General features: G+C 41.7%; 1 protein-coding gene across 2 annotated transcripts in view; it reads right to left on the bottom strand.

Moving 5' to 3' along the window:
- Nucleotides 1–26,101, bottom strand: part of FNDC3B (fibronectin type III domain containing 3B) — a 135,095-nt gene that overhangs the window by 56,493 nt on the left and 52,501 nt on the right. For both annotated transcript variants that reach the window (XM_015871958.3, XM_085513675.1), the window contains exons 4-6: nucleotides 20,057–20,133; nucleotides 14,170–14,413; nucleotides 12,352–12,639 (exon numbers count right to left, since the gene is read on the bottom strand). In XM_015871958.3, coding sequence (XP_015727444.2) covers nucleotides 12,352–12,639; nucleotides 14,170–14,413; nucleotides 20,057–20,133 — 609 coding nt within the window. The remainder of the gene's footprint in view (nucleotides 1–12,351; nucleotides 12,640–14,169; nucleotides 14,414–20,056; nucleotides 20,134–26,101) is intronic.

Genomic DNA, 26,101 nt, shown 5'->3' on the forward strand with positions numbered 1-26,101 from the left:
GTCAGTCATAAGAGACAAACAAGCTCACAACAGTCACATTCTTGTAGTATTTCAAATACTTAGTTTCCCATTTCATGAGCCATAAAAATTCTCAGGCTTCTATGGATGGCTGATCTCCTTTCACTAACAAACATAATTATTCACAGTCTCCTGAGCCAGACTAAGCTAAGGAGAACGGGGGCTGTCCGGAATCCCACCCCCAGCGGGATGCTGCCTTACCTGGCAGCCCCTTCATAGCACATCAGCATCAAGCTCAACAAGGGCGGAAGTATTTTTTGAAGAGAGAATAAGAGAGGGGAATAATAACAGCTTGTGCTCTACACACTGATAACAGAACTGCTGGAAAGGCTTTTTTTTCTTCAGTAACACTAACAGCCTTATGACCATCGTTCACCAAGAAGTACTGACAACTGCCCCTAGATGAGCTCACTGGGGTGCTTAGGGACAAGGACGCTACAGGTGCAGAGGTGGAAAGGTGGGGGAGAACAGGAGGAGGAATAGGGAATCCATGGTGTTAAACACTCCTTTTTTCCTTTCCCTTCTTTGACACTGGGAACAGTTCAGTCACGTCAAGGAAGAGCCCAACAAACACTTCGGGTCATCGTCCCGTTCTAACTTTTCCCCTCCACATCTGTTCCCTGCATCTGTCATGGCAAAACTCTTCATCCTTGGAGGAAGCTGGGGGTGGGGATAAATTCCTTTGAGTGCTCATGGATTCCTCCGAGGGAGGGCAAAGAAGCCTAATTCTCATGCAGTTCTCACTGCCTAACAGACATTAAAGCTGTCCCAAGCTACAAAATGGATCCACTGTTTCAAGCTAACCAACCTCTTGTAGCAGAAGAGCCAGCTGTAAGTCCTGGAGCTCATCTCAGTTTGTATTTTCATCAGCTCTCTTTTCTCAAAGTTTTGGGTCATCACCATAGCTTCACAGATATAACCAAGAGTAAATGTCCCTGACAAATATGGAATGCTTTCCCAGCAGCTGTTTGGTGCTAACAGCGTTTCAACACTAATTCTTGCAGAACTAAATCCTTTCATTATATGCTTCTGTTAGCCTGCATCTATGTTCCTTTCTGCACGTACGGTACAAATATAATTTTCAGATCTTTCCAACAACACTTCTGAAATCCAAGAACAGCTTTAAAATACAGGGGGAAAAAATATCTATCTTTTCATTTCAAGGTAAGTTTGAAGTTTCCATGAATATTTTTCGTGTTTGCATGAACAGCAGCTGTGTATGTAAATGGTTTGAAATAGCTGCAAGCCCTAAACTAATTAACATTTTCCCATTGCAAATAGAGATTTTAGGTTTGTTCTGCATTCTTTTCTCCACAGAAAGGAAGAGGTCCAGCTCAATACTTAGCTTCTGGCCACAGAAAGTATTTACTGTTTCAACAGCCTTTCCATTCCAAAGCAATGACATCAGCAGCAGCACTTCACAAGCTTCCAGCCTAATTCTCAAGCAGAACTCCATGCTCACAGATATGCCAGTCATAACATGACACGCTTTCTCAGAATTTGTTCCAGATTTATTGGGGCTGTGACCAGCTTTAATGCTAGGAGAGATCTTTTATCAGTCACGTACTGCACAACCTATGAGCTGCAAGGAAACAAACTCTTCAGAACACAGCACAACTCCTTTGTGAACTGCCTGCTTATTCTGCTTCTCAAATGAAGTAAACTCATTTGTTTCACAACCTACATACTAAGATGTTCCTTCTTGTTGCCTACAGGGCAGCTTGACTTTATTTTCCCCCAGAACTACTGCACGCAAAACCCTAAATAAAAATTAAAGTTAAGCTTTGAGAAGAACAAACAAATGACACCTAGGACAGATGCCTGCTCTCACTGGATGTACTTTGCCAGCTGGTTCAGCACAGGATAAGGCCTCAAATAAACAGCAAAGATAGCAAAGATAGGTGTAACAGAGCAAACCCAGTGCCATGCTGAACACACTGCTTTCCCCCAATGTACACAATTTGTGAGCCCTTGAAAATCATAAAGTGGAAAATAAGTCTTTATCTTCAAAACAGTCAATCATGCCACGCTAAAATACAGTGCACTGAGGAAGATTGCCAGTGAAGCCTACAAATATCAAGAATGAGCTTTCAGTTCTAAATACTCTCAACTTGATAGATTTCCTACAATTGCTGTCAGTTTTCCGCTACCAATGGGACAGGGCGCTCCAAATAACTGGAGTGCAAATTCAGTTCATCTGGTTTATCCCTCTGTTTCATGTCCGCGTTGTGCAACTTTAACCAAAGATGACTGCTATCACTTTGACAAGCATCAAGATGTTTTCACATCAAGCTGATGTGGAAGCACTCAGCTGCACGTAACAAAGTCACTTCCTCTAAAATTTGTTTTAAAACTAAATGTTGACTGCATTCAATCCTCCCACATCCCCCCAATATTGTTTCGATGTATATTTCGCCTAGGAAAGCAGCAAGGGAAATAAGATCAGCTGCACCTAAAAGAGAAATGAAATGCTGGATGCAAGGGACAAACGGAGTGTAAGTGACATGCTGGGTTTGTTTTTCTCTGCTTCTTTGTTGCTACTGCTGGGACAGAGCAATAACAACTCCTACTTCATTGGCTGAAGATCTGAGTGAATTCCTACTGTGAACACGCAGTTGGTCCATTAGAAGGCAGAAAAGGGCTTTCTTAGGAAAATACAGCAATTGCCCGGTCTATATCACATACATTTTACATCTTAAGAAAGCAGTTTGTACATCTTATGAAGAAGATAACAGATGCAATGCACTTACATACGGCTGCAGCTGGCTGGATTTTAAGGAACAGCAAACAAAACAATGACATAACCCACAGAAACATAAAAAGCACAAGCAGCATCTACTGCAACAAAAAACTTAACTTCCACACAGGACATCTTCTCCGATGTTTCTCTTTCCCACTTTCAACTTGCTTTAGTTCATTCCCTATGTCAAAACAGCTTTGCTTTTATTTACCATAGGCAGCTTGGTTTTTTGCTATTACACAGGCCTATATCATTTTTCATTTGACTGCATTTGTAGGAGCTCCTTTTACTAGCTACATCCTCGCAAAACACTCTTCCATCTATTCTTTCAGGTGTTTGTAAGCAGCTCTCTTGTAGTTGCCATTAACGCCTTTCATGTGAAGCTACAAGAAAACATTCTGATCTGACATGGAGACTGAAAAACCCTCTTCCCATTCTCCTGCAGCTCCTGACTCGCAGCTTCTGGGCCAGAATCTGATGTTTCATTTTAGCTGCAAGCCTTGCCAGCAAATGGTAATCTTTTTCTCGACACAATGAAGTTCTTCAAACGTCTCATGATTTCCTATGACAGCTGGAATGCGTGGCATCGCCTTATCCCTAATTCCATTCATTTATTTACGTACTGTTCCATGCCCTCCCTCTCTCAGCTCTATTTCCTGTCACTTCAGCCCATGACTGCCTGTCTGTCTTCCCTTCATCGGTATTCAGAGCCACCGTGCGCCCTGGCAGGGCAGTCCAGGCAGCCCTCCAAGTCTGAGGAACTGAGCGGTCATTCAAAGGCAGAAGTAACTTCTGCCCAGAGCAACACGTCGCTACTATTATTACTCCAGGCAGCCACAAACACAGTCAAAAAAGCCCTACAGGATCCTCCAAGTCCGGGGGAAGAAGAGGTGAGGGCTGACTGTGCCATCAAGGTACTGGTGCTCCTAAACTGTGGCTTTAAAGGAGTCCTCGCTGCTGCCAGCTGTGAAATGACGTTATCTGGAACTTACAGACCCAAGATTTCCTCTCGGAAATAAAAGGTTCCCTTCAGTCATGGCAACAGACATCTCAGCAGCTGCGCAACATAAGGTCAGAAAGTCACAGACATGAGCAACAAGAGGCGGTCACTCCACTTTTATCTCCATTGAGTTCCACACTGATGGAAAGCACAAGCTTGACAGCACCAAACACTGCACACACCTTCACAGGCTGATCACAGATCTGCTGCAGACAGCTCTCACGTGAATTTGCCTCCATCACTCCTTCTCTCCATGTGTCCAGCTGAGGCAACCAACAGGTGATCCCTGCACCCTCACATTTGAGTGGAAAACAATTCATATAAAGCACAGCCTCTGTGCCTTCAGTGTCACCAGCCCAAGGTGAGAGTATTTCCAGCACTGTGGCAGCAGCACCAAAGATTGTCCACAATGGAAGGTGATAATGGTAGCAGTATTGCACTTAGAAAACTTGCTTTTTCTGAATCCTCAAAAGTACAACTGTACAAAAACAGGCCAACAAACACTTTTGGTTATCTGCCCATTACACACAATGGTAGCGTTTTCCTGATGAAACAAAAAGACTAGCAAAATAACCTGCAAATATGCATATTTGCACAGGAAAACAATCAGACAGCACAGCTGAAGCAAACTCCCTAGGAGCTACAAAAGTGGTCTGGATTAAAGGGAGCTCCTGAGCCAAAATTAACAATCTCCTTGGCAGTGCACACTGTAAAGCCACCATTGCTACATCAATGAGAAGGCGGCAGAGCACTTTCCTAACACAAAGGCATATGGGAGCCCAAAAGAGTTGAGGAGACTTTAAGAAAGTAACTGCTAGCCAAATTTTGCCTTCAGTCACAACTACTCAGCCTCCCTTAAATAAGAGGATAAATGTCTTCTTCAGGTTTTGCTACAGGCAATGGAAAGAGCTTTGAGATGTCAGGCTTTCAGAATTACCCATTTTTTACTCTCCAAATCAGAGAGAGCTATTTCCCTCTTATGAGAAGGTAACCCAGCAAAATTTCTCTAGAGAAGGACAAAAGCAGAAAATTGGCACTTTAACTGCACTTGATTTTGTCTTTATACTTACACTGAAGGAGAAATCCTATTTCCATGCACCATTTACAGTATCTGCATGTTATTAAAAGTTAGATTCCACAAGAAAAAAAACCTTCCAATTTGAAATCCAATGACTTTTCTCTTGGAATCTGCACAGGGATTTTTCACCATCAGCTGAGGTGAACAGCTACAGAGTCATCACGTTCTTTGAAAGGATCCCATCCTAGCTTTTCTCTTACATTGCTGCCCTCTCTTTCTAAATGAGAGCTATGATGTAGTCAGACTGCAGGAACTTTGGGGGACATCCATCAGAGCAACCCAGGATGAGAAATCCTACAATACAGAAGTAAAAAAGTAAATAAAAAGGCTGATGTGATATTAGTGCCCTTTCAGTACCTAAAGGGATCCTATAAACAGGAGGGGAGTCAACTCTTTGAAAGGGTAGATAACAGCAGGACAAGGGGAAATGGTTTTAAGTTGAAGGAGGGAAGATTTCAGCTAGATGTCAGGGGGAAGTTCTTTACCAAGAGAGAGGTGAGGTGCTGGAACAGCTACCCAGAGAGGCTGTGGATGCCCCTCCCTGGAGGTGTTCAAGGCCAGGTTGGATGGGGCCCTGGGCAGGTATTAGATGTGGAGGTTGGTGGCCATACCTGTGGCAGGAGGGTTTGATCCATGATCCATGAGGTCCCTTCTGACCCAGGTAATTCTATGAACTGTGAGTGCAATTAACAGTGCTGGGGTGAGGATGACATACAATACTTCAATGGCCACTTTCACCCCTGTGAATCTTCCCAGATATTTAAAACATTTCTCAGAAATATCCACCTGATTATGGATCACTGGGAAGGCTTCAGCAAAGCAACAAGAATTTCAGCTTGATCTGGATTTCATTGCTGAGATGAAATTCAGGCAAAAGTCACATGGACCACAGTAAATCAAAGCAGCTGCTTCCAAAGCACAGCTCCTTGAAGAAAAAAAATAAACATAAAAAGCAACAGAGCCCCAAGGTTCAGGACAAAGCCTTCTATAATAAACCATGGAGAAAATGAAATTACTGCTTCACTCTAAAAGGAAGCTCGTCCACTTTTTAATTGCAACACTCACAACTTTGGATGTCAAATTCCATCCGTTCTCAGAAAAGGAAACTCACTGATGGGTAAACAAATCCCATTAACTTCAGTGGGACACGAAATTTTGACTCATTAGCTTTGTAAATCCAGATGAATGTACAAACAGACATTGTTCAGAACATCTGGACAGACAAATAGGGATTGTTAGTTAAACTATTAGGCGTTTTTATTTTTTTGTACTCTGGAGAGAGGAAACGTTCTACCTCTTCACTATAAATACCCTTCCCCCTCCTGGCTCAATGTCCCAGATACTTCCAAATAAGGGAAATTTGTTTCCCTTCCTTTGTCGGTGGTCCACATTATCTCCTACTAACTGGTGAGAATACACTGTTTATCTTGCTCTGAAGCTCTAAGACCTCTGTGTAACTTTTCTCCCCAGAACAAGGATTTAGTTACCAAGCATTTAAACAGCATGAAAACGGTCTTGATACATGTTGTTGGGCTTTTTTTTCCTTCTTGGTTGGATATCTATAAATTACGTAAACTCCTAAGAAAAAGACTCAGACTCAGATTTCAGTCTTCTGGATTTGACTGTCGGCGGCAGCAGAAGCTGCAAATTCTTGAGATAATATGAAGATCCTTTGGGGGAGGAGGTGCCTTGCGTCATCCAGCACCAACTTCCTGATAAATCATGGAGCAGATAGCTTATCCAGCTCCCCCCGGCCAGAGATCATGGTGGAAATACAAGACGAGGGAGGGATGAAAGCAGATGGGACAAATAATAGGAGAGACTAGAAGGGTCAATCAGAATTGTGAAAACAGCCTTGGGGAAAAACAATAAAAGGTTTAAGTAACCAGAGTGGTTAAATGACAGCCTTGGATCCAGATTTCCCTCTTTACAGTGTTGTGCTACACTTTCCTGGACTCTGAGCTGTGTTTCTAACAGAATGGCTTGTTTAAGGTTAGGTTTATTTTGTCTGAGCTTCTTTGATGAGACTGCAAATGTAAGCAGAGGCACAGTGACCCACCTGCCCTAGTTCTGCCTCGGAGCTGTGGAACCCCTGGAGACCAACTCACAGCAGCTTATTGCCATGCCAGATCAAGCTGCCCACAGCTACCAAGTGTTCTGTTTCTATTTTCAGTTTCAACAAGATTGGAGTAAACCACGTTTAAACACATTTACGTTCACCTTAAAGAGCAGTGAGATTCAAGATGGGACAACACTGTGAAGTTATATTAAGAAGCAATGCTCCTGTTTAGACAATGAAGAGAATCTCCTACCAACAACTTCTGGTGCCTAAGTTATGAAGCTGATCCTTTCATCTTCTCAGATAAGTGCACAAAAATAGAATGTGAATATCTCCTCTTTCCTGCACCCTAATTGAGGGAATCTGTGTTAATGAAGCACAAAACAGCTTTCCTGCCAGAACAAAGTGTGCTCTGTCATTCACACATCCCCTAAGCTTTGGTTTTGTTCCTGCAGTATGGGTATGGTAGGAAGACACCTCCATGCTCCCAGCAGTCCACATGCAGACAAACTTCCAGAGGCTTGTAAATTTCCTGGAAATTATTTTGCACACAATGGATTTCCAAGAAAGAGCTGGTCAGGGAAAGACATGCTATGTGGAACAACCCATAGCAACCCAAAAGCAAGACTCTGCTGGTTTGGGACTGGGCAAAGCTGTGCCCAAGGGAGGGAGTATGTGAGCACAAACTCGACCTTCAGTGTCACTGGTCTCCTTTGGATGTTTCATTTTAACCTTTCTCCATGAAAACTTCATAATCTAAGTCAAATTTCAAGGCAGCAGAAGAAACTGAGGTTTGTTTTTCTACTTCAAAACACAGCAACTTTCTCAGTCAAACTGGATGAAATAGCTCAGCAATTCTCTTTGCTAAAGAAAAGCCATGAATTAAGCCTGGTCTGTAGAAATTCTTGCATGCACACAGATTGACATAAACGTGGGAATGTACTTTCCTTGAACTCCACATAATGTCAACTTCTCTAGTACATTCATCAGTCCATATGAGCTCGCTTAAGAGGACAGTTTACTTACTTCTTGAAGTATTTTCTGGTCTACAATCTGTGTGGCCCAATTAATGGAGCTGGCTGGTACACTCAGCCACTAGGAACTCAACCATTTTACTTTCTGCCTGTACAAACAACTTCACACCCTATTAACTGGGCAAAAAATATGAAAGATAAAGAATGCTTAAGAGGTATCTGTGTATGCAAATAAATCTAAACAAGAACATAATGTGGGAGGTAAAGTAGAGGCACAAGAATATCACACTGGAAATTCCCAGGTGCCACAAATTAACTGGTTTCTCAAGTTCAGACAAGTGCCCCAATTAGTGCATGTTTATTTCCTCTCACTTACTAAAAATTAAAAAGCCAGCACACACACACAACACACAGTATGTTTATAATTATATAAGAACCTAAGCAATTTGGTCAAGTAATATTATTTGCTGAAACTACAAAAACCAGCAATAAAAGTAACACTACTAAGATTTCATATGTGATGCTGATCTGTACTCACAAGATTCAGAATGGCTCAATTTCCAGGAAATACAATGCTTCATACTCCATTACTCTGCATAATGCTAAAATTCACATATTGTGACAAATGTACTCCAGTCTTTGGGAGAGGTTTTTTTCCAATGAAATCATGATGTCTGTTTTTGACAGTTTGTTTTCAGGACACAATCTCGTTAATTCTCCTTATTTTATACAATCCAACACATTTAAGGAACAGGGAAAGCAGCACTTAAATAAGAGCATTTTTTCCAATGACTGCAGAAGAATCATTTATGACAAATTTTGTCTGCAGAATATTTCTGTATCGGTTTAATAAAGGTCCTCATAGAATCACAGATGGGTTGGAAGGGACCTTAGCACCCACCCAGTTCCAGCTCCTTGCCATGGGCAGGGACAACCCCTGTCACATCAGATTGCTCAACGCCCCATCCAACCTGGCCTTGGGAACCTCCAGGGGTGGAACATCCACAGCTTCTGAGGGCAACCGGGTACCCAGCCACCCACAGAGTAAAGAATTTCTTCCTTGTATCCAATCTCAATCTACCCTCTTTTCATTTAAAACTGTTACTCCTTGTCCTATCACTACCCTCCCTGCTCCTGGCTACAGTCATCAATTCTTGGCTAACAGAACATAAACATTACATACATTGCCACAGTGTTTCTCAACTTCAGTGCTTACAAACCTCAAAGTAAAGAAACTAAGCATTTAAAATCTGTAGAACACACAGACATAGATACATAGACAGCCCAACAGGTTTGCAAAGCAGACTCAGGTCTAGAATGGAAAAGAATTGGCACCATACCCCATGAGCAAGTAGAGGAACCTCGCCTGGTTCCTGTCTGTACTGAATCACATCTCAATTTCCCTTTAACTCATAGGCTCTGGATTCATCAGACTTGATGCAATTGAAGAAAAGCAAAAATAAAAGAACACCCTTTTTCTAAATATATTTAAACATAACAAATGAGAGGAACAGGATAGGGTTGAACCAAGGAAGCATCAGCTCTATTTCCTGTGTTGTCATTCATTCACTCCATATTACACACTAGCAGCTTGCTGATAGCAGTTCTTGCTAGCACCAGCCCAGGCTAACAATACCTGCTAGTTTTACTTACATCAGCAGCCTTGCTGGGGGATCTGCAATGGGAGATTTTCTAGATGGAAATGGCAGCCTCGCAGCTGGGCTGATAAAACTGTAACCAGCAGAGATTAGGAAGCAGGAAAAGAGATCAGTAGCAAATGTAAGACCTTGTTTTGCTGAGTTTTGTATGTTTAAAATATTTTCAAAGTAAAAGCACCACAGTTAGGAAAGCCCTCTTACTTAGTCAATTTTCAAACAAATGAGCACGGGGAAGTAGTCAGATCACCCGAGAAACCTCCAGCAGCAATGCAGGCAGGAGCACTTCTATTCACAAGTGCTTCTGGCTATCCTAGGTTCTTGAAACTTCAATGGGGGTTAAAAAGATTTTACCTGATTTGAAGGGAAGAAACTTTTTATTAGCAAACGGGTGAGAGCACTCTAAGAATACTTAAAACTTCTTATGTGCCCACAGCGCTTGCACACACACACACACACACAGGGACTCTCAAACGAGTAGATCCTTCCATGACCAAGGAGCAAACCACTGAATGCATGAGAAGGAAGTGACTCAGACTAAAATTCATAAAGGACAGATTGAATGGGACAAGATTTCCGCTTACAGCTCTTTTTACATGGCAAGACTTCTCTATGGAAAAACAAAACAACCAGCTGACCCACTCCCATTCAAGCTTTAAACCAGCCCTACTGCAAAGCTACAGGATGGGTTTCAAATCAGGACCCCTACAGCTGACCTCCAAGTCCTCTGCCTGAACCAGACGTTGTCCATCCTACCACAACAAACACACTGATCAGCTGCTAATTTTTTTTTATTATAAGCCATTAGTTTTCTTCTTTAATCTTACAATGGCAGGTTTCCAGTATCCAGCATAAGCCAAAAATCTTTATTTACAACTCTGCCTCCCAAAAGAAATATACAATGCTGTCATTGAAAAAGGCCAGAGGAAGCACACATCATTTACGTACTCCAGCATCATTTACTTACTCAATTTTAGCACTACTGATGATGCTATCATCCCACTGCTTCCAAAAGCATTGGGGAAAAAAAAAAAAAAGCATTCTTTTAATATCTGCAGGAAGCAAGTTATTGACACAAGGCAAAATGTTCCTTGAGTGCTTACTCATGAGCACAGAATAAGCAATTCACATGTATTGTGATAGAAAAATAGGTTGTTAACTTAAATATCTCATGCCCTGAAATTTTGAAAAAATAAAGTTGTCCTTGCATAATATGATGAACATTTTCTTCACTAATGCTCTTACAGCACTGTCAAATAGCCTCACTGTAGCTGATGTCCCTCAAGGCTGCAACCCCTCTGACACCCAGGACCCACCATGAGTCTGCCAGCTGCCATTCCACACACACACTGACCCAATATGAATCAATACGCTATAAAACACACCCAAATCTCAGTCAGATTTGGTTAAAGGACCTATCACCTCCAGTTCTCCCTCACCCTACTCTGCCCACACTGCAGAGGGGGCTGGAACTGGGTGATCTTCAGAGCTCCTTCCAACCCAGGCCACTCTACAGTTCTAAGTTTTACTCTAAATTCATACATTCCTGCATGCCTCTCAAGAGGTTTTTGTAAGCCTGGCTTTCCAACCCAAGAAGACTCCTATTCTTTACATATGATGGACCTTTTATAGTTTTTCCAGGGCACTCTGAAATTTTGGAAGCAATAACACAGTGTCATCAAAATTTTAACTAGTGGCAGACTTGCATCTACACACACAGAGCTCAGCTGAAGCAGTTACCATACTTGCTACTTACAGCATTCTTTTCCTCAGTTACTCTGAACACATCACAGTCATCAGCTACTTCTAGCTGCTTTTAGCTCTCACCCCAATTATCCATAAGGCCACAAGTCAACTGCTGATAAATCCCCAAATAAATGAAGAAACACAGAAGATAAATAAGCAGTAGAAGAGATGATTAGAAGCTTATAAAGACAGATTTGTTCAGTGGGAGCCATTACAAAGCCTCAGTGATCACCTTCCTGCAGGTATATGCGTATTGGTACGCATGTGTGAATACAGCAATAGACTGATATGGGAAAGCAGACATCTTGAGTTATCTTTCTCTATGAAAGAATGATTTCTATTGAGAACAAAATGGATGAAAGTTATAACTTATTAAAACAAATTACTGAGCTAAACTAAGCTAAACTAAGGTAGAAGTGGCTACGTACAGAATGGCTTGTGGTAAGCTAAACTAAGTTAGATGAATGATCTACTGTTTCATTGTAGACTTGCAGTATCTTGATGATAAGCTTCAAAAAATAAATACTAAAGAAAATTATTTCAGAATTAGCCAGATCTGGCTATGAATTCCAATTGCTAAGATTAAGCAATTACATTTCTTCTGTTTCAACTAACTGGTGAGGCTTCACATAAACTTGGTTTTTCAGCAATTACCTCGAAATGTTCTCGTAAGTTTACTATGTCCCCACAGAAGAGAGTAGTAGTACTACCCAGCAGGCAGGTCTTGGTTAGAGCTCAGCTGTACCCAAGATTGATCATGAAATGTCAAGATGCCTGTTTGACAAGTAAAATAAAACCAAGAATATGCCTGCAAATTGCATTTCTCCTCACAGATAAAAACAGAATGATGCTGCAGCTACCAGGGAATAGTCAAGAAAGATAGCAGGCAACAGGTTCGGCTTACAAAACAAATACAGTATAGCAAACTCAGTGTTTATATTTAAGTTCACACTGTATTAACACTGTCTTTATGTGTGGGTGGTAGTGTTTTTTGGCATAGTTAACTAGATCCATATACAGGCAGTTGTAGGCTGGAAAGGTGCAATAAAAATAAATTAAAAATAAATAAATCTGCCTTTACCATGTGGCTCTTGTTCGTTAGACTTCGGGCTGCTTCTTGCTCTGCGCTCTGGCTTCTTCACTCCTGGTGCCCCACCACCACTTCCACTGCTTGCTCCATTGTGGCTCTTTGCATAACCATTATATACAGTTGTGCAGCTGCCTATATGGCTTTTGTAGATGGATGAAGGAGGACTGTTCAGACGGTTCTGGCGATCAATCTGCCTGTCTTTGAGTTTTTTGTGCTGTGGTTTGTTGTACTGATCTTCCCTGGTAATGTAGCTGGACATCCCATATAGTGGTATGATTTCTGAAAAGAAACAATTCATTCACATTAACTCAGAACAAGATCACCAAACTGCTGACCATCTCCAAATTAAATCCCACATTCTCCCATTCTCCACTACAAATATTTTGTAAAAAGCCTTCATAAACTCAATAAGCAATACAACAGATTCTTCCCCATTTTAGTTTCTTGTACAAGCCCTTGGACAAATGGGAAGCAGTATAGTAACATTCATCAGTATAATACTCCAGTACTCACCTCCTCTTCATTTATTTTATTGTCACAGGCTTAAGTGATTTTACTGAGGCAATCAATGATTTTTTTCTTGCTTAATTTCTGGATTTTTGTTGTTTGTTTTTAAGTTGAACCAGCCTCTTGCTATCTCCTGACTATATTCAGCATCTACTTAGCCAGTGGCTGAAATCCCCTGTGTTTACTTAACACACCCCACTGTTTGCACGCAATATTTTGTTAAGCTATCTGACAAACTGCACTGTTCTCTCTTCAAGAGAAACATTCCTCACCTATTTATCTGATGAGCTGCAGTGGTCTGTTGGTGTCCCGTACTTTCCATTTCCTCCCCCCAGGATAAGGAAATTAAATATCAGCTGTAATGTCCATTCCTCATTAGGAGATGGTCTGTTGGCCAACAGAAACTTCAAAGAGAAGCATCACTAGATACCTCTTGCCATCTCTTATTTCCCTCTCCAGAAAAGTCTTACTTCTGGTGATATGGCTTGAAAGTATTCCTTAATGTCTATTAAGTCCACGTATCTTGGGAGTAAAATAATGAATCCTGACTTGACTCTCATGTTAAGTATCTTGAATGCCTTTGCTGACTATTAAATTTGAGTTACACACAGACTTCTCTCCAGGATGGATCAGACACAACAGCGCATATTTCAGACAGAAATATGCTATTTTCACTTCTTTTAAGGCAATTACTTTCTTATGACCTGATTTGGGTTGCCATGTTACTCTTTGGTACCAGGCAGTGCTTTTCAGTGACTTTGCTGCCCAGACTCAACCAGAATAACAAACAGAAAATGCCTGCTATTTCTTGGAAAACCTTTGCGGTTCTGAGCTTCTGAGGGACAAAACACACACTGCTGCCAACAGGAAGTGGTGCTCAGCTTCTCCCACTGGAAATATCCATGGCAAGTCTTGCTCAGATCTAGCCCTCCTTACCCATCCTCATTCCTGTGCCAGGATTTTGTCTTTTGGTTTTCTGCACAATGCTGCACCATGAGAATAAAAAAAGATTAGCACAACTCACAGCCCTAGTTTGGAACACAGGATAAGAATTTCCCACACTCTGTATTTGTGAATTAAGTTAAAAGTGGATTTGCTTCTATATCCTAGAGTTGCATCATAGAGTTGCCCCATGCTGCTGCAGTCTGCATAGTGACACATGCTGACAATCTCTGGCTCTGGTAAGCAAAGAAGACTCCATTTGTGTTCCCTAATTCATTTGCCACTCTTGGTTTCACTGGCCCTTAACAGCTGCTGAACAACTGAACAGGTGAGAAATGGCAGCAGTTTCTTCCAACTCACCTTGTTCTCCATATAGTGTAGGTGGAAGATGATGCTGTGGGAAAAACTGTGGTGGCATATCCCCAGGCCCAGTGACAGGAGGATAGAAAGCCGTATGGGAGTTGTGAATGAAATGAGGATGGTGTGTCAGGTACGGAGGTAAGTGATGGGTCGGAGAGATGGCCGAAGGGTAGCTGGGAGGATAACACTCCGGAGACTGCGGGGTGACCACCACCCTCCGGACACCGGTGTTGTCTTCTATCACCTGCAAGGGGAAGGCAGGAACACGGGCATATTATGCAGCAACTGAATAGAACATGGTTTTATAACAGCGCTGTTTACAGTTCGTTATCCCATTAAGAAATGGTGGGTCCTTAGGCTTGTACGTAAACATGTTTCTAAAATTAATATCAGCATGGGTAAACACAGCGGTGATGTGGCTTTTCTTGGAGATTCAGATAGCCACACTCATCACTGGGAGACTAACTACTGCCAGCGATAACTGTGGGTAAGAGACAAAACAAATACCTTGTATTTATAGAGTAAAGCAATTAAGAAAGGAACAGAAAGCACCAGAATAAGAGTGCTCATTAGGACCAATCTTACCTTCTGCATATAAAATTTCTACCACCGATTTTGACAGTGCTATTTGAGTGAACACAGAGTTGGTAACAGCTGGAGATTAACCAGCATTGCTATTGTGTGTGAACAGAGACCTGTCAGCTGCAGGAACCTGCTGTACTGAGACCCCTTTTCAAAAGAATCGCTCTGTTCACAGCAGGTATCTCTATCTGTTAAAAGCAAGCCACAGGGCAGCAGTTTTCTCCTGCTACAAAGCTGATCTATATGTCCATGCAAATCAACTCTCAAATATGCATACCTTGGCCCCAGAGATCAGAGTCAAAGCATGTAAAAACAGATGTAGAAAGGTGGAAATGTGCTTAGGCTGAAAAAAAAAAAAAAAAAAAAAAAAGAACAGTGGTTTCCAGCTTACAGCTCTGGAAAAAGTATATTTCTGGAGAAAAGTCAGCCAGCCCAATTTCAGTCCAGACTTATGAGCCAAGCTATTCTTGAAGCTTATTCAAACCAAATTCTGCCATTTCTGGAACTTAAAAATACAACTGAACAATTAATACTCCTTTAATTCTGAAAGTAGAAGTACTTAAGGTAGAGAGGCATGCAAGAATTTAGACAACCAGTTTGGCTGTCAGAAATTAAGTTTTTCTAAACTGACTGATGACAAAGGGAAGAAATAATGTTTGCGATGAATGCCATGTATGAGAATGGTGAATACAGAAAGGAACGGCTTAGAGTCCCACCATTTGCAGCACAAATGAAAGGACAGAGAACAAAGCTTCCTGATGCACTGATGAAGATGCATCATGCTGAAGTGTTTGACAGAAAAGGTCTGGAAAATTTTAGATGCCTGCCACAAGATGTGACCATTCTCAGCCATTTGTCACTAATTGAAGATACTTATGCCCCACCAGCATCAGCAAAAAAAAATAATAATAATAATAATCTTATAAAGGTTCCCACACTCTTGTGTCTCTAATAATGTCATGGGGTCTTAGCCCAAATCACACCAAAAAATCATCTATGCTGACATACCCTGAGCTGAAGCAATCATGCTATGAGCACGCCACCGTTCCTGCTGCAGGGTGACAAGCCTTGTCACACACAGTGCTAGAGCCGTGAGCAGCAATGCTCCAGTGATCACAAGCCCACATCTCAGGCATCATCTGAGCAACTCACACAGGTTATAATTCAACCAGCATCCGCTGACCCAATTCTTAACTCATGCCACTTGTGCCCTAAGGTCATGTGAATTATGCCTGTAACTTATGGGCTGACACCACAGACAAGGACATGGATGAGCTGGCTTCCTTACAGAAGAAAAATGTATATAGAAAGTAATTCGGTCACTTGTAACTGATGTTTTACATTAAGAGATGTGTTGCTTGTTATGCTGAATAACCAGAATAGGAGTTGTTTAGCTTAAAGTACTTTTCCTAAACTCTAATTTTACAACCTAAGCTAGCAATTTGTCATCTGCTATCTTTCAATTTCAAAGGCTCTACAGCCCTCAGAAGACAGCTGTGACTGGGAGACAGAGCAGCACTTCAGCCTGACTGCTGTATTCTCAGGCCTCAGATCTCTGCTATCAGGCTCTACTCAAACCCCACATCCGTCATCCATGTATTATGTCTGAGACTTGCTCTAAAATCTGGAGGAAAGTCTTTTTCCAGTTTGCATAAGTGAAAGCCAAAATGACTTATTTAAGGCTGTACATGAAAATGCTGAGACTTAACTCTCTTAGATTTCCATTACTATTTAATTGAGACAGCAAGCTCCTACATTTTGACATGAAAAGTTTTCATCTTGGCTTTCACCAGTCTAAGCTTCAGAGCCCTGATGGGTTCAAGCCCTTATCTGTGTATCTACATCAGATGACATCTGGATTCTGTGCTCTAGATGAAAGAGGAATATGTTAAAAAACAGATTTAGACAGAAAGCTTGTGCTCTGCAGCAGCACCTCATGTAAACCAGTACTAAAATTATTACGATTTCTCTTGCTGATCTTCTAGAGAGCAGGGGAAAAGCCTCCAAAGTCCTTTCGACAGCCTTTCTAAAATTCTACTGCTGCTGAAACTGCAGAATATCAGCACTGTGAAAAAAGCCAGAGATCAGGGGATGAGCCAGTCTTCCAAATGACTTTCATCAAGAAGTTAGGAGACTAATATCTTTTGTTTCCTCTAGGCCACAAATGCTTACAGCGCTCCTGTTACTTCTTGTGCTTGCGTTCCAAAGGCAGAAACACTGGAGATCTTGCAAAAAGTCACTTTATTTTCTTGCCCTACAGGACAGTTCCTCCTTGAACTAGGTTCTATAGATGGATACGTAAATTTTAGAAGCAGAAAACAGTGCTTAAATACAATATAGGTAAATTTTCATTAGTTTGTGTTTTTCAAGCAGTTATTAACTACATTGTCTTTAGCTATTATTTTTTGTGCTTTCTGGTGTAATTGGCAAGCTGCTTCGCTAACTATATTATTATTGCATAGTTCTATGTGGTTATCTTAAGAAGATTAATTAGTAAGTGAGGTGCATATCTTTCAGGAGAGTTTAGATAAACATTACTCATACACAATAAAATTGCCTTCTTTGTTGGTTGCCATGTTTGGAGAACAGCATTTTTGTTTTCTTTTTAATGTTATTTGTTTTGCATTAAATGATATAGTATTATAGTGATGAAAACACAACCTAAGATAATTTACATATTCATATATTACTATTCTATGTTCTGTACTTTTCTCCACTGAAATTTAATACTTCATCTGGAGAAAAAAAAGAGACAGACATGCTCTTTTTTACAGGTTTGCTCTACCTGGATTTTGTAAGTTTTAGCTGAAAGAATACAATCATTGTTATATTCTGTAACACACATCTACTGAATAGACATGGTAGCGTGGAATATATTTACATTCCATTTCAAAACCCAGCTCCTATTTCACTTAAACCTAATGTACAAGATTCAGCAAGGATAGCTGGAGCACAGCCACTGGGTGGACCATGACCAGTACTTGTGGAATTTCATAAACTAATTTGAAACTTCATTCATAAATCAATCTGTACCAGAAAACAGTACAGAATGAGCTCATCTTCAAGGCACTTGGATGTTAACATTTTATTTATTCGCTTCATTTTTTAAGGATGCCAATCCAAGCTCACGCCAGTCCTGACAAGTTTAGCGCCGCTATCTTTGTCATCCACTGCATACAAACACCAATATTAAACTCACACCTTAGAAAACAGTCAGAAGAACATCCCTAACGTTGGCAGAAAAATTAGGATACCTGAAACCTAGCACAAAACAGACCACCAGGGCCAGTGCTCATGGACTGCAAAGGATCAGAATGTTATGGCTTGCTCTGTATGAGACCTGCAGAGACTCCCTAGCATTCAGTGTTTGGAAGGATCGTCCTGCAATACTCTATTGGTTGAAGCCCACAAAATACAAAGGAAAGCTCTGTGAGCAGTAAGCCACACAGAAACAGAGTCTGCGGCTAAAAACTTGTTTGGAAGAGAACACCTCCCAGCATAGAGAATTTACCCAGACACAAAACCCTGAGGATGAGTTGGATTTTCCACCACTTTAAATGTTATTTAAAGATTTCCCTCTTTCTAGAGGTTACCATTTATTTCCATCAAAGTCTGTGTGCATTCAATGTGTTGCAAACTGCAAGGCTGAGCATGCAGCACGGCCTACACAGCCGCACGCAGCCTGCTGCCCAGAGGTGACTGAGCAGCACCGTGCTTGCCTCGTGCTCCAGCCACCCCACCAGGCCCTTTGCCTTAAAATAGCTGTGGCTGAGATTGCATATCAACAACTCTGTAAATAAAAGCAACGTGGAGGTTCAGACCAAACTTTCATGTCCAATTATGTATGAGTAATTCCTCACACTCAGTGGAATTACTCTGGATTTGCTTCAGTGAGAGCAGCCTTTGGCCAATGGCCCTAAGCAAACAAGTTCATGATCATGCTTTTCCATATTCCCATTATTCAAATCCTCAACAGAATGCCCCAAATCCTTTCCCTTACCATTCTAAATTTGTGTTCTTATTAATTATCACAAAATAGAGTTTTAAGACAACAGAGCACAAACAAGGGCAAATTAGGCAGGGGCATTGATTACAATCAGAAATCATTTGATCATTAAGCACTTTCAATCGTTATGTACTCTGAAGCAATCTGAAAGGAAAAAGGGTTGCTCTCCACAGAGTAGAACACATATTGTGCTGCTGAAAAGCACTGCATACACAGTTCTTTCCCTCAAACTTATTTCCAGTTGCTTGGAAAATTTTCTTCAGAAGGGGTTTTGGGGTTTTTCTGGCCGGTTAAGAAACCAAGAACTTCTTTAGCGGGATTATTAGGCTGATCCACAAAAAGCAGACAAGAGCAACCAGGTTCAAGCAAAGTTACAACTCTAAGACTTTGATCATTTGGTTTGACAAAGCATTTTAGCTACAGCCAGCCCATACCTTAGTCCAGGAAATGAGATGTATAAGTAGTTCAGAAACAAAATGGCATTAAAGTTCTTTCAAGGGAGGAGCAAACGCATCCCAAAGCCTGCTCCGTCCCTCCTGTGCTTACTCTAGTTCTTCAGGCAGGGCTTTTTAACAGGCAGAGGGCTAACAACAGCCTCTGTACTTGGGGCATGTTTCCATTCTGTGGAGAAGTTAAAATACCGCAGAGTGATTGCAGTATTTTGTGGGATTTAAGCATGACGCCATCCACAATTTTTCAGAATTAGACAAGCTCACATTTCCTGGGGAGGGAGGAGGGAGTCCAGGACATCATACATTTTCTACTTAACAAGAAGTCAAAATGCACGCATCCAAAGCTCTTATCTAATCCGTCAGTGAGTGAGATACGAAATGCTTTGTATGATTTTAGTAAAACTTCTGGTCTATTACACATCTCAGTGAAATTAACACAATAAATCTGAAGATTATATCATTTGCTGTCACCCTGCCTTAAATTTTTTGTTTGTTTGTTTGCTTTTAACTATAGAAAGCCTAATCTTTACAGGAGATGGAAGGAAAATTAAACAATCAGGTGATCCAAATTTCTTATTTACGTAAAAGACCAGCAGCTGCTCAAGAGTTTCCAAACCTAAGAGCTCTATGAAAGCATTTTTTTTCCCTATAAATACAGAATAGATAACTCTATCACAGCCATCTTAAAAACAAAAGAAAACACTCTGTTCTTGACAAGTCGTAGTCATAAGACACATTAGAATTTTCATTTTCATACATATTTCTAAACCACACTCAGCCAAGATGACTTCTGTATGTGATCAACGCTATTGCTTCTATATACGTATTTGCTCTTCCAGAAACATACCTGTGAGATATAACCGGGAGGCACATGAATAGGGGGGATGGATCCATTGGGTGACATCATGGGAACCTCTGCTGGTCCTAAAAGGAAGGGAAAAAGAGATTTATTGCAATTGAAAGAAATTGCACCATTCCTCAGAAAAGGTTAAAAATAGCTTTATTTTTGAAGCCTACAATAACAAAATGAACAAATCCAGTAATATCTGGTGTGTGGAAAATGCCTTATGCCATCATCCTGAAAATAAGATCATTGTTCGATGACTTTAACATATATTCTGCTGAAATAATATTTTCATCATGAAACGGCTAAAACACAGGCTTTATATTACCCACTAATCAACTTATACAGCATTAAGCAGTAACACAATATGTCCTTTAGCAGCCCACAATTCCTGTACTGAAATCTGGTTAAGTTATTCTTGTCAAAGACATGGAGGTGCAGAACAAAGCAGAAACTGTGCAGCCTGGAACTAGGCAACTCCCAAGGAAAGTGTCCAATTGTACCAAAAATCACATATGCGAAAAGCTATCTATTTAAGAACGCACAAAGACCAAATTCATTATCTCAGCTATTCAGACTAACCTTGGAATGCAGTTGTACAAGCAAGAAGCTTACGTTTTCCACTGTGAAATCCAGCCCTGAGCACGCCAGTTCCATTTTGAGGCACTGAGTACAAGTATAACAAAGCAAGTGCCATAATCATTTGACTTTTGCAAACATGGCCTCACAGCTACAAGAAAGCATCTAGATAAAATGGAAATAGTTGACTTTGTTGCTCACTGATTTAGCTACTAAAACCAGACACATCGCACTTAACAGTCAATAAAAATGAACTCCTCAAACAACAGACAGATGTTTGCAATGAGAGTTTACTGTTTTGTAAAGACTAACGTAATGACTTCCCTAGTACATATGCTAATGTTCATTCTAATCTGTTCCTCTAGCATTTGCCATGGGCTGAGAATTCATGGCCAAACTCTGGAGAAGAGCTCAGAGAGCTCTGCACTTTGTTGCTGCCAATTGAATTTCAGCTTAGACAATTACTACAAAAGATCACTTCAATCTCCTCTGACAGACAAGGAGATACCCAGCATCACCAAACAATGTCCCATTCCAGGAAAGGAAGCCATATGTCAGAACATGTGGAGAACTTCAGCCATAAAGGGGTGGAATGGCAGCTCATCAGCTCAGCGCTGCCTCGAATGTGTGGAAAAACCTGGTGAAACCTCCAGCAACAGAGTGAACCACAGCTCATCATCCAACAGCAGCAAGGAAGCAGGGACACTAGTCCACACTGACCTATAAAGAAGCCATTCTCTACCCGCATATGGTTTTTACTGGTCACATCTACATCTGAAATATGATAATTTATTAAGTGTATTAAACACGTAACAAGTCATGAAGTTCCAGTGTTTATTGTTTCAGAAGTTATTTTAAGCATGGGGCTCTGCTGCTCCTCGTACTGCTCAACACCTGACTGACTACACAGGGAACCTCACCTATACTACAGCCCCACTAGGTAAAATGGTTTAGTACTCATCCAGCGCCCATGTTTTTCCTCGCCTCACTTCATAGCTCTATTAACGTGTTTTGTCTCCCCTAATAAAGCTCCCACAGTCAACAGCTTTAGCTTGAATGGAAAAATGTAACAGTACGAGTTGTAAGCAATTGCTGGGTGGATTAAGCTGCCGGTTGAATGGTTCTGCTTAAACCCATCGCAAAATACAAAGTGACAATTGGTTCACAGGGAGCTTTTCCAAAACATTATTTGAATAAATGCATTTTTCCTATTAAAAATGAATAAATAAATCTTTGCATACATCTTCCGAGGAATGTGCTTTCATATATTTTCTCTGAACTTCCGCTGGTTACGCACAGTGCCTTGCTCAGCAGGGCACAGTACACACAACAGGGGTGTACACAGCAGCATTGGGCTGGGGGAGCAGAAGCCACACGGGATTAACAAGTGCTGTTGGGTTCTTCAGGGTGCAACATGCCCGAGAATAGGTGGAAGGAATAATTAGCACTGTCACGAGGCTCACTTTAAACGCTGCAACAAGTGAATGATGCTAAAGAGAGTAAAGCCTTAATTTTTAATGTGTTTCAAGCCTTCAACCCAAATCCTCTCTACTTACAGTCACTGTGGCCCCCACCGGTCTCTCAAAAGTATAAATTCTGCCTGGAAATACATTTGAAAAGGGAGCAGCCCTAAACTTTCTACGCATAGATCAACTAAGTGCTATATGGCAGCTGAGAATCGCTCAACTCGGCACGGCCATCACCTGTCCCACAAAGCCATTGCCAATTGCTCATATGGAGCAGCAATTGACTGGCAGGAAGAAATCAAACTTCCACACTGAGACTGTTGACTGCAACACTTCCATTCCAATAATAAAAAAAAAAGCTTGGGTTTTATCATCAAAACGTGCACTGAGCAAGATGGTTCCTAACCTTGTGCACAACCCATAAACTGTTAAAGTCATTTGGGTAACAGGTTTTAAAAGAACGACAGCCCCGTGATTTGCGGCAAGGTTTTGTTTCCAGTGCTTTGATTTCCAGGCAAGCCAAATGACTTTAGCATACATTATTTCATCTCTCTCGTCAACGGTATCAAAACAACTTCAAGTGGCAGTGAGTAACACACAGCCCCAGAGTTACTAAAGACCTCTCTTGCAGAGAAACCACTCCCTATTTAGCACTAAAACAAAATCAAATCTTTTGTTGAGGGAAATTTATTTATCTTTTACTTACATCTTATAGTTAAACTGTTAAAAGAAGTAAGTACTTAGAAAAGGATGTTCCTCAATTACTTATATTCATAGGAAGGATGTAAGGAGTTTCCCCCAAGGTATTTTAAACCATTGCAAGTCTCAACTGAAGATCACAGTTCAACATGCAATTTAAACTATGCAAGGAGGAACCATCCTGCCCTGCCCTGGATACTGCCCGCTGCAACAAGCTCGCCTTAATACATTTTGAACCTGTTAATAAATGAAGGCCATCCCTGGGTTCCTGGGTCCATGACAAAACCAAGCCAGAAGAGATTTGGCCACTGCTGCTCGCAAAGCTGGAGGCCAAATTCCATCTCAAGCTGCAGCACTGTAAATACTGAGCGCCTCCAGCAGCTTCTGGAGAGCTGCCCCAAAATGCAGGTGTGAGGAACCCACTGCCCTGACAGCACCAAGAGTCTGTGCTTCCAACAGGTTTGTAATCAAGGAAGCAGGAGAAGCAGAGATACTCAGTTCTCAAGCGGCAGAGTTGGTAACCAGCCTGAAGCCCAGGTGAACCCCATTCTGCCTCCTTTTCATTGTAATTAATGGAACCATTTAGCAAGGAGAAAAACATTTCCCAGATCTGCAGCCTTTAAAATAAGAAAAATCAAAAACAAGAAAGCACCTGCACACAACAAAAATACACAACTATTCTGCTACACTGTGGCACGTTACATGAAGCTGCAGGTGAAACCAAGCCCTCCTCCCCTTTCTCTCCTGCACCTCCCCAGCCGAGGAGGCTGCTCGGTCCTGGGGACTGTCAGCTCTTTGTCCGTTCTTAGTCCTTCTGCAATCATAGCACAACCCACTGCAGGAATTTCTGCCCCAAGGTTTTCAAGGCAGACTAGAGCCCTGGTCTCAGACCGTGGCACTTGCAACATTCTTGTATAAAAGCAGTTTTGAAATCGGTACGCTTTTACAATGATCTTCAGTGACCTTTTATGCATGAATTAATTAGTATTCTTCTGTTAATTACAGAAGCCCAAGACTGGCACCTTAGAAGGATCTTCTACGTTTTAATGTTATGTATCTTCTGCAGTAGCAGAGCAAAAGATGAATCCCACCCAAGCACATGCCCTGTGCTTTACACAGCTAGAATCAATTCATGGAAACCTCACTGCTCCCTTAGCTTGCTGCAGTGACTCGACACACAAGGGTGTCTCAGGAAGTAAATCTATTGAGCAAGAGCTGTGACCGAATGAAACGGGAAGATCGTTTAAGGGCAAATTGGCCTGTTCTGCTAAAACAAATGACCCAGGCCTCGCTGCCCTTGGCGGCGACCCAGGGGTTTGCATTTTCACATGGACGAGCAGCTGTTCCGGAACAATTTCCTCAATGAAACAAGCACAAACAGGCTGCCTTTCACTGCTGGGTGCACACAGCTTCTCTTCCTACTCCATTATGCTCACAGCAGCTTATGTGCCACATTGGGTGATGGCACAGAGTGCCCACACCCCAAGCTCTGCCTGCTTGTCCCATGCCCCACAGCCACACCTCCTGAAGTCACCATGGCACAGGACCCAGATCTGCTGCTGATATAGACCGGAATACTTTGTTCCTACATGACTACAAACTTGTAGATCGAGGCAGCTCTGCATGAAAAAGGAGCAGCTTTTACAAGACTAAGTGCCCGAAGGGACAACATGACAGCTGTTCGGAAACCTTCAGAGAGGTCTGGTATGTTAGAAGAATCCCAGCTATGCTGCATTCACCCTGCAGAAGTGGGGCTGTGGAAGGCACAGGAATAAAGTCATTAATATAGCCCAGTGTTAGCAAAAGCACCCAGCACTCAGCCATCCCCACCGGGTGGCACATCCATGAAGGTGGCTGCAGAGTTTTGCACTACCTGTGGGTCTCTTTCCTTAAGGCAACTTCACTTACAAACTTAAGGTGTGAATAAAAGGATGCCTAGTACACACTTGTAGAACTCCTCAGCAGGCTGCCTCAGCTGCTAGACAATCTCCCCTGATTAGGGGGAGGAAAAAGGGATCTCATCAGCATGCACAGAGTTTAAGGGCACAGAGAGCCCATGCTCCAACAGGGCCATTTCCTTAAATGTAAGCACTCCTGCTTCTTAGGAACTACTCTATCGGCACATTCACTTGGACTTGCACCTCCACTATTCACTTTCTGTTCAGATTACAGTTCAGAGGAAACCATTCCTTTTGCCTTACAATTGTAGTATGATATCATTACCAAGTTCCAATGGGTTACAAATGCTCTTGGTGGTCCAGCATCAAATGACTATTTAAATGTGCACAAAGGATCCAAAGAAAGCATCAGCCTGAAGCCATCTGCACCTGCATGGCTTAACCACTGACTGCAGTTACCTCAATACATATGTGCAGACACAGGGCCCGACAGGGCAGGCTGAAGGATTTTCTGTAGGTGAAGGATGCTTCTTAAAAGCGTTTGCAACTTCCATCAGCCTTTACTTTTTTTCCAATATGCTTTTAAAATCATGTGAACGCACTGGATGTGGTTACAAATTATAAGCCCTTTAACCTCCCCCCGTCCAAATTAGTCCTGCATCCAGCCTTGGGTTTGTGCTGTCTCCAACATGTGAGGATAAACTTAACCAATTATCGAATAAAAACACTCAGAAACACGTGCCTAAGGCTCAGAGCACTCAGCCCATGGAGCATTTCTGGGTTGCCCACAGGGCAGCACCTCTGCTGTTTGCACCGGAGCCTTTTGTGGACTGCTTGGCTCACCTGGCCTTGCCAACTGCCCTGCTGCACACTGCCTCCAGTTCATAGGAAAACAACAGCCCTGACATTTGAAGCATACACCTCTGTCTCCCAGATGTGGCATTCTTGTACAGGTTTTTTTTTTTAAGGGCAAATAAATATTTTGGAGTTGAACTTCTTTTCTAAGTAGAAGTGGAATATTTTGCTGCCCTAATCTGAATAAACAATTTTGATTCTTTTGCTCAAATAAACCTTTTCTGCTGGTTGGCTCAACCGTCGCTACTGCAAAAACACTTGCAAAGAGTATTTTGCAATACTTCAAGCACTGAAAATAAGCATACTCCCATGGCAATTCACCAGATGGGTTACAGATTGTAAATCAGAGATGTCTAGACTAAAACACAAGAGACAAACATCTGTCTAAAATCAGTGAGCTTGAATGGCAAATACTGTTAAATAAATTAGGGCTACTCTGGAAACAAAGAAGAAACAACTACGTTGAAAACATCTGAAGTTAATCCATTGCATACAAGCCACAAAACAAGAACCTGGAGCTGGAGAGACATTAATTACGTGATGAGCACAAC

Source organism: Coturnix japonica, chromosome 12 (genome assembly GCF_054131305.1).
Source record: "Coturnix japonica strain WE chromosome 12, WE-NBRP24, whole genome shotgun sequence".
NCBI classification, from domain to species: Eukaryota; Metazoa; Chordata; class Aves; order Galliformes; family Phasianidae; genus Coturnix; species Coturnix japonica.